Below are 9,016 nucleotides of genomic sequence, written 5' to 3' on the forward strand. Positions count from 1 at the left end.
AAATTCTTTCAGGCAAGTATGTTCAGGTGCAGACATGAGTTGCTTGTTTTTTTTTATTATCGTTAAGTTATTGTATACAGTCCAACAAACCAATCTGAAGGAGAATCTTCAAGACGTCAAAAAATGACTCTGAGCTATAAGTTTGTGAAAATGTCCAAACTAAGATCAATAGCAGAAATAAGAAACACGGCTTTGCCCAACATCCTGGAACAACAGTGTTAGGATGTTTTATGTAACCATAGAAATACTCTGTACGTATGAGTCCACCACCACCCTATGTTTGTTTGAGAAGGTACAATACACATTCACACATGTGATCAGTCCAGGTAGCTGCTAACTAGAAGATTCACTGAGCAGCTCGTAAAAAGCTACAGCCTGAAGCAGTGCGTCACAGAGTTCCTCTCCTCCTCTTCTGCTCCCCATCTGGAAATAGTTCCTGTACTTGACCAGCAGCTCCTCGGGAAAGTTTATCCTGGGGAGCTTCTGTGTAACAGACTCAGTCATCAGCAGCCGCACAGTCTGCGCCCCACTGGTCCGAGACTCGCCCACCATAAGTCCAAAGTGACGGCCCACAGCAGTCCGCATCATGTTCAAAACTCTGCAAAAAAGATTTTTGTCAAACATTACCACCCGTGACCCATGAACTGAGGCAACCTCTTTAGCTCTGAAACAAGCAACCATTTTTATATGTATTATACTGCAGTTGTTTTCAGCCTCATTAGTTTACATTTATTTTGATTACATTTGCATGAATGTACAGAAGGTCAGGACAAAAGGGAGACATTATTAGGCCAAAATTAAAGATATATTTCTACATTGAGAAATAAAAACTAAAAGACAAATGTCAGACATTTTGCTGTGTATTCTACATACATTAGCCAAAAAAAACACCATAAATACATAGAAATTTCTTATTTTATTTTTTTAATTGACTTTAAAAACTAAATTTGATGTGTTCACACTTCTTCGCACCTGGGAGGAATGTTGGACTCTGGCGCCGAGTATTTTGGCTCCAGCAGAGCAAACAACATGGCCTCCACTGCCCTCATGTGTGCCATGATGGGGAACAGAGAAGTGTTCTGGACTGAAATAGCAGATTTCTCTATAATGTAGAAGTCAGCAGAAGGGAGGAGTGACACGACAGCAGAAACCTGTTGTCCGGAAAGAAAAATTAATAAATTGTACTGTTGGATATTACTTTAGATTCTGTACAGGAAGTGTCAGTAACATTAAAAGCACAAGGACAATAGCCGATGCAAATTGTCTCCACATACTCACATCATTCAAGTAAGCAGAGGCCATGTATGTTCCGTTCAAGAAATTAGGACATTCCTGCTGTCGCCAATCCAGTGTGGTCATCCCACGGTCCACATGAGCCCAGGCAATTTTGTTTGTCCCACAAACTAATGACACTATGGAATTTGTCTCCTGAGCAAATAAATGTGGTAAAAGTTAGTTTTCCTGCTTTTATTATTACAGTATTACTATAAAAGTTTATGTTTAACAGCAAAAAAATTAGATTAACATTGAAACTACTGTGAACATGAGGTCATACACATGTGCCTACATCTTAGGTGTTGAAATTATGTAGTTAAAATATATTGCTCTAAAATCTCCTGTAGGAGTTCAACTAAGTTCACATTTGGTGACTTTGAAAACTAGTATAATTCACATAACTCATGCTCAAACTACTTTAATGATTCAGTGAATGGAAACATTTGCATTGTATGTCTCATTTATTGAGTTTTTTATTATTGCGATTGTTATTTTTTTAACTTGGCATTAACCTATTATTTTCAATACGCCAACTCATTTCATTAGTGGTTATTAATTATAAACCCGTGGTTGAAAACAAACATCAAATATGCGTACACAGAAGCAGAACTTTACCTCAAGCCAGGATCTGTCAACCTCAGGCCTGATGAACTTTGCCAGCTGAATCTTCACTTTCCTCTCCTTCTTAACCGGGTTAAGGATGGCGTTAAAGACAATGACAGCACTTTTGTGCTTCAACAGCGGCACATTAACCACACTTTCCAGGGTTTTAAAGGGTCCATTTTTAGTCCTATATTCCACAATGTTGAGTGACTTTCGGCCTCTGAGGAGCTTGACACTGGCCAGGTCGGACATGGAGTCATTGTTGAGCCGCTGGAGGATGGTGTCTCGTTGCTCAGAGGTGTAGCAGGCATCCAGGGGTCCATTGATATCTTCCTTGCAGGGCTCGGAAGCAGTGGAGAGGGTGGTGTTTAGGGTCTCGAAGCCAGCGATGGGAACTTGGCTTCTCCAGCAGCATGTGCACTGGAGGTATCGCAGCTCCAGCTCAGGAAGGGAGCCATGCTTAGGGTGACAGAACAGGCCAGACTGACCTGGAGAAATAAAGGAGCGGGGCAAAACAAATTTACTTGTTTATGCAAATATTTATCACTTGGTATTTGGGCAAATAGTATCAGAATTGGGGGGGAAAGGGGTGATTTAAATTACTTTGATGTAGGTGACAGAAGAGCTGGTCTGTATTTCAGGGACTGAGGATCTACTTGTAATTTAACACACAAACATATCTTGCACAACACTTTACAAAGAAGCTTGAAGAAGTGGCTAGAAAGTGTATGATGTTGTGTATATAAAACTTAGCTGATGAGTTCAGTTTTACCTTTTTTTATTATCAAATAATGTGGCTTTTTTATGCTTTGCTACATGACAATTGTATTTACTGATCACTTGTCAAGTGTTATAGTTGGTTAAAATAACCACATTAAAAGGTCAAACGTGTCTGCACGTGTTTCCCAAAACTGGAAATGATGTTCTCAAATATCCTGTTTTGTCCACAAATTAAATTATTCAGTTTTCATTATTTATTTGTTATATAGAGCAAAGGAACCAGAAAATATTCACATATTCAGACAATATTAAAGAAGCTGAAACATCTGATTATTGGATTATTATTATTATTATTATTATTGTTATTATATATATTATTGGAAAAAACGTAAACAGTGTAAATAGTTGACAATTGATTTACTAATCGATTAATAATCGAGTAATTGTTGCAGCCCTACCAGAAATACAGCGAGCTGATCTGATGGTTGTGGTTGATGAACAGCTACAGATGAGTTTAAATGAGCTACATGTAGCTATATTAAATTAGCTTCACGCTCTCTGTTCCTTCATTGACATTTATGCAAACCTATGGTCAAGCATACGTTTGACGTTTTTACGAAACGTTTCACTGAGAAAACTTACTTCTCTGAGAGACCGATGACAAAAATCGCCTGGCGACCCACATGATCTTTAAAGAAAATATTCGATTGGACTACAACAACAACATTGCGCCGACTTAACTTTGTCCTCCGGTTGATGTCCACCGCTTTTCAATAGACCGGTGTGGCGCAACAACGCCACTTCGATTGGTTCCGGGGTGGGTTTTCCGACGTCAAAGAAGCATACTGCCATCTACTGTTTATATTTAAGCACGGCATATGTGTAGGATATGATCTTCGAAGTGAACTCTTTTTTTGTTTCAAAGCTAAGTTTGCAGTTCATGTATGTTTTTACCTGATGGTTATTTAAATTATTATATATAATTTTTTTTATTATAAAAAAATTAAAAATGTTTTTATATTATCCGAAATGATTGTATGTCCAATATCCTTAAAAAATAATATACATAAATGCAACTGCAAATGTGACAGAAAGGTTTCACATATTTTAGGGACAGGTTTCCAAAAAAACAACATTGTAAAATAAATCATTTTATTCGGCCATGTTACCATTTTCAGAGGTTATGGGTTTTTTTCTTTTCCATTTCAGAGAGTCATTTTAGAAACAATTTGTACAAGTTTGGTCCAACAAACACAAAATGTCACAGCTTTGGTTGCCAATTATCTTCTAAAATCACTTGTATATAAATGCTGCCAAGACAAAATGGATAGAAAAACTTATTATGAACAAATGATTTGTATCATCAGATGATGTACACACTTGTATACTTGAATACATGCTTTCACTCACAGATATGAGTTAAATCAGCACACATACTAGTCTCATGGTGACGTCTGTTTCACTTCCTTTCTCTGTTATTTGTGGACCTCAGCGTTTGTGTGCAGAACAATAACCTGCATGATGCTGTGCTTTAGGAGGAAATGCTCTGCCACTGGTCAGTGAGCCGAAATCATGTTTTCCACCTGCTGAAGAGTGGAAGAGCCTTGCACCGCCACTTGTGTAGGTTCAATATGAAGTTATTACATAGTGGATGTTTTGGTGGGAATCATTTCTAACGGAGGAAAACCACTTTCACTCATGGCCAGTCTGGAAAGGAATAACAAAATCTTGCTTGATTTGGTGCGACAGCCTGGTAACAACATATGTGCTGACTGTGGAGTTCCTGGTGAGTACACTAACTGACTCAATCTGTACCTATATAATACATATTCCTACATTTTTCCCTTGTTTATTTATGTGTGTGGAGTGTTTTAACAGCAGCCTCAGAGTCACATGATGTTGTGTGTTGAGCAACTCCAAAACAATATATTATCACCAAACCATGTTTTATCATGAACTCCAATAAGGGGAAGTGGTGTGACCTCAATGTTCCTCCTATAAGTCAGAATACAGTGTCCATATTAAAACCGAGGATAAGTAATACATCGTCTGTGCTCATCTCTGAGAAATTAGGTTAGAGAAAGAATACGTTTGAACACAGTTACACAAGAAAAAATGTAGTCTACAGCTTGTCATGTTTTGGTCAAAATAATAATGTCTGTATTCGCTTGGATGAACAAACAATTGTTTCCTCTTTTACTGTTTTTCTTGTAAACCGCGGCCACACAAAGAGAGTTTGCATTGTGTTTGGTTCCTTCTCATACAGCATAAATATTGTGATCTGTTGTCTGCTTGCAGAGCCTGACTGGGCCTCCTACACGCTTGGTATCTTTGTTTGCCTCAACTGCTCAGGGATGCATCGCAATTTGCCCGATGTCAGCAAAGTGAAATCCATACGTTTAGATCACTGGGAAGATTCACTAGTAGAGGTACAGGTTTGTAATTTTGAACTCACCCTACTGTGAACTTATTTTATACACTTTGTTTTACACAACATTGCCCTTTTGGTTATTTCTTTCCAGACTAGTCATGGGTGAAAGTAGTTTTCTTCCATTAGAAAAAACATCTACTATGCAATTACTTCATACACAGAATCGGTGGTGCTAAAGAGGCATAAATAAAAAAACAGTGTCAATGCTCTGAAAACTGACCAGTATTCTCGGCTTTATTTGTCAAGTCATCTAATCTCATAACTGAACTTTTTTAAATCTCTGGTTTCAGTTTATGCAAGAGAGGGGAAACTGTGCCGCCAGAGCCATTTTTGAGAAGTGTGTCCCTGCCTTTTTCTACCGGCCGCAGCAAAAAGACTGCATGTGAGTGACCACATTAGCGGAAGGGAAAAGTTGAAGACTCAACAGATACTCTGTATAGTGAATGGGAATGGAGTTCTCCTCTTGTGCATTTATGTAAATCGAAAGAGGAACAACCAGTGATGGTTGGGTTGGGCACTGAGGTGGAACTCCCGCTACACACATTATGACTTTCATTCATTCATGAATGTCAGGTCTATATGTTTGTTGGTTATAATAATAAAAAAATGTCACTCTGCTTTTAGTGTTCTCAAGGATCAGTGGATTCGTGCAAAGTACGAAAGACGGGAATTCACTGGGGAAAATAACTACTATCAGCAAGTTTATCAGTCAGGTAATCTGTCATTAAAATATTCTGAATCTATGTAATGCTTCTATACTGATCTATAGTGATGTGTGTGATCCAGATCTGTTTGAGACAACACTATGGAAGAAGGGAAAAGACAACAAGCACTTTCTGAAGAGGAGCTTCCTCCTGTCCCGGAAAGACTTCACCCTCAGATACTTCATTAAGGGGGACGTGAGTAGTCCAGTTGCTGCCGGACTCTCCACAGTGTAGGTACTCTGAAAATTAAAAATTCTACTTTAACTGTGTCGTTCGACTAGTCCAAGGTTCCCAAAGCTGTCATCAGCGTAAATGACCTGAATGCAGTTTTCCAGCCAGAGAAGGTGGGTCACGCTCACGGCCTGCAGATCTCCTACCTGCAGGACAAACGTATGAGGAATCTGTTTGTTTACCATGAGAATGGGAAGGTGAGCTCGTCTGCTCTACTGCTGCTTTATTTCCATAAAAAGATATTTGTCCTGGCCTTTTTACCCACACCCAAACTGCACAGACAATGCGTGATTGTGTTCTTTTTGTCTGTATAAAGTTAGTCATCCTAATACGCTGTCTTTTATCTGATGCCTGACACTATAGGTCATTGTATCCCTATTCAATGCTTTACGGGCAACACGCCTGGCGTACCTCCAGAGGAAACATCCCACTCTTCGAGACAATGACGTGAGACAATTGTTTTAAGATGAACTTAAATAGACTGATCAATTGTTTGGTTTACTCAAACATTATGGACCTGTTTTGTCTCACAGTTAATACCTCAGTTAACCAGACACTGTCTGAAGGAGGGATACATGGAGAAAACTGGCCCAACGGTCTGTCAGCTATCTTGTTTTTAATAAGACAATAAACTGAATTTCGCTTTTCTTATATCTAATAACAAACTAACTCATTTCCCTCTCTTTTCTTTGTGCATGTGCGTTTTTCAGCAACGAGAGCCGTTCAAGAAAAGATGGTTCACGCTGTGCTCCATGGACAGAAAGCTTCTGTATTTCAAAACTCCACTGGTAAAAACAAACAAACAGAATATGGCACACTGTCTACTCTACGCTGACTATGAAATGTACCAGTGATTCCAAAACGTTCAAAAAGTCAAAGATGTCTTAACATCATTTCTATATACCTTTAAAGGGCATTATTAATATGAGGAAATATTATTAAGTAAAAGTAAAATCACTTAAGTTTTTGATTAAAGTTTAAGTGCAATACCAAAATAACAAACACACACATTTAAAACATGTAACAGTGCAGACCATCCCATAATACATTTTCAAACAATATGAACATTCAAGGAGACATATCTTGTAGATTATTTGAATCAACTCTCTTTTTTCCTAATGGTTTATATTTATAATAATCATTTTGATAATAGTTTTTACACAGTAACAGATGCGATTTAAAGGTACAACTTCAAACAAAACTTACTTAAGAAAAAGTAAAATCCTAGGAGTTACAATGACACTCAAGTAACTTAAGTAAATGTGATTTATTACTTTCACCTTTGTTTATTAGGCAGTAATAATTGAGTCAATGACAATACACTCTACACAAAAACTGCACCATTTTAGATAGTTTTAATCATAACATGCAGAGACTCTACAAATAAATGGTTTGGACCTGTGTGTTTCACTATACATCTGCACTGTTTGTCCACACTGCAGGACGCTACAGAGCTGGGCGCTGTCTTCATTGGCACAGAAAGCCACGGCTACTCAGCGTCAGAGAGCAGCAGCGGCAGCAAGAGCACGAGGGGAGGCCGGCGGCACTGTGGCATCAGCCTGCAGACTCCAGGCAGGCAGTTTGTGTTTCTGTGTGAACAGGAGCAAGAGCAGAGGGAGTGGCTGGAGGCTTTTAGAAAGGTCATCTCTCAACCCATGACCCCAGAGGACTACGCTAGTAAGACACTGACTTTACACCCAATACAAGGAAGGCATAAAAAATGTGGACATTTTCACAGGTCACAGAAGGAAATGCACAAATCATGATAAAAAAGAATGATGGCTGAGTTCCATTTAGCTTTGTCACTTTCAGTGTGCACTCACATGACTCAGAACAGAACAGAGCCACTGTTAATGTTGTGGGTGCAGCAAGTTAGGACCTGAATGCTTTTGCACTCATCACACGAATGTCAGAAAGCAAAAGTCCTGAATCCAAAATTATTCCTTTTTGTGTTTTTAATTGTGAAATAAAAACAATTCAAAAGTAAGGAGCTTAAAGTCTTGACCTTTCTATAAAAAGCTAACTGAATTTGGTGTAGGCCAAAAGACTGTGTTGCTCCAAGGTCCAGTGGTTTCTGACCTATTTTTGCTGGCGCTTTTCATTTTAAATGCCACCAGTCACTGGTCAATATTCCCTTTTCTAAAATCACATTTGCAACACAGAATATGAATTTAGAAAATAGCTCTCACATAACAAAATTAGAATTTACACAAACTTAAATTATGTTCGTAGAAACAAGTGTCATCACATAAAACCTGTGCATTTCTTGCTGAAACATGTCAAAATGGCTGCTGTGCAAAAGGCCTGTTGGTCCTAAGTCTCTGTTTTTCCTCTCCGTCTCTGATACAGATGAAGCCAACTTAAGAAGAGGAAAATGAGCAAACACATCAAATACAAAAAGAGTCCAGGATGCAATGAAGAGAATTGAACAGAATGATTGCCTCATTTCCAATATGCTCTTACACCTGTTTGTGAGGACAAAGAAAAATTAATGGGAAGACAATTCTTTATTTGTCTCACTGTGCAGAAATGTATCAAAAATCAGTAGCATATAAGAAATAGGTAATAAGTCAGGTAAAAGAAAATTTACAACAAAAGAAACCAAAAAAAACTAGCAGGAATAACAATACATACACTGGATTGCATGTAGCAGATGTTGACATATCACAAATATTGCACAGTTAAAATGATTAAGACAGGGTCTCAAAACTGTGGTGCTTGTCGTTGAAGCAGCGCAGGTTGTACAGTGTGAGGGGATATTGTCCACTATATCATAGATCATTTTTAATGCACGTAATTTGCTATTGTTGTAGTAATTTTGTATTTTTTGTTGAATTATTATGGACATTTGTGATTACATACTGAGGTTATGTCAGTCTTTTACACAATGATGCTTCACAGCTGTGTATAAAAGCCAAACTGAAAACTGTTCACAAGTGGAATAAATTTGATTCTTTGTCAACTGATTCCTGCTTTTCAAATATTTTTCTTGTGTGTGTTTGTGTGTGTGATGCATCCATCCATCCATCTAATCATCTTTTAAGCTTTTTGC

At 38.1% G+C, this 9,016-nt stretch overlaps 2 protein-coding genes across 3 annotated transcripts; one reads left to right on the forward strand and one right to left on the reverse strand.

Moving 5' to 3' along the window:
• Positions 1-35: 35 nt before the first annotated feature.
• On the reverse strand, positions 36-3,396 carry tefm (transcription elongation factor, mitochondrial). The gene is made up of 5 exons (XM_044028214.1): positions 3,241-3,396; positions 1,891-2,366; positions 1,279-1,428; positions 973-1,151; positions 36-598 (listed from the first exon to the last, which is right to left on the reverse strand). Exons 1-5 carry the CDS (start codon positions 3,281-3,283, stop codon positions 334-336), a joined length of 1,113 nt encoding a protein of 370 aa, XP_043884149.1. The 5' UTR covers positions 3,284-3,396; the 3' UTR covers positions 36-333.
• Positions 3,397-4,078: 682 nt separating this feature from the next.
• On the forward strand, positions 4,079-8,930 carry LOC122770510 (arf-GAP with dual PH domain-containing protein 2-like). Of its 2 annotated transcripts, none has more exons than XM_044027404.1 (11): positions 4,079-4,384; positions 4,897-5,033; positions 5,320-5,411; positions 5,654-5,742; positions 5,816-5,928; positions 6,015-6,161; positions 6,328-6,411; positions 6,498-6,560; positions 6,675-6,752; positions 7,407-7,641; positions 8,314-8,930. In XM_044027404.1, exons 1-11 carry the CDS (start codon positions 4,297-4,299, stop codon positions 8,340-8,342), a joined length of 1,155 nt encoding a protein of 384 aa, XP_043883339.1. In that variant the 5' UTR covers positions 4,079-4,296; the 3' UTR covers positions 8,343-8,930. The 2 variants fall into 2 exon arrangements, with proteins under 2 accessions (XP_043883339.1, XP_043883340.1); XM_044027405.1 differs by having other exon boundaries at positions 4,080-4,384; positions 4,897-5,027.
• Positions 8,931-9,016: the final 86 nt, after the last annotated feature.

This window comes from Solea senegalensis, linkage group LG6 (assembly GCF_019176455.1).
Source record: "Solea senegalensis isolate Sse05_10M linkage group LG6, IFAPA_SoseM_1, whole genome shotgun sequence".
NCBI lineage: Eukaryota > Metazoa > Chordata > Actinopteri > Pleuronectiformes > Soleidae > Solea > Solea senegalensis.

Coding starts and splice junctions, on each gene's coding strand:
- tefm (XM_044028214.1), bottom strand. CDS start 3,283: ATGTGGGTCGCCAGGCGATTTTTGTCATCGGTCTCTCAGAGAA. Junction 2,367..3,240: donor GTCATCGGTCTCTCAGAGAA/GTAAGTTTTCTC, acceptor TTATTTCTCCAG/GTCAGTCTGGCCTGTTCTGT. Junction 1,152..1,278: donor CCTCTGCTTACTTGAATGAT/GTGAGTATGTGG, acceptor TCCGGACAACAG/GTTTCTGCTGTCGTGTCACT.
- LOC122770510 (XM_044027404.1), top strand. CDS start 4,297: ATGGCCAGTCTGGAAAGGAATAACAAAATCTTGCTTGATTTGGTGCGA. Junction 4,385..4,896: donor TGCTGACTGTGGAGTTCCTG/GTGAGTACACTA, acceptor GTCTGCTTGCAG/AGCCTGACTGGGCCTCCTAC. Junction 6,162..6,327: donor TTTACCATGAGAATGGGAAG/GTGAGCTCGTCT, acceptor CTGACACTATAG/GTCATTGTATCCCTATTCAA.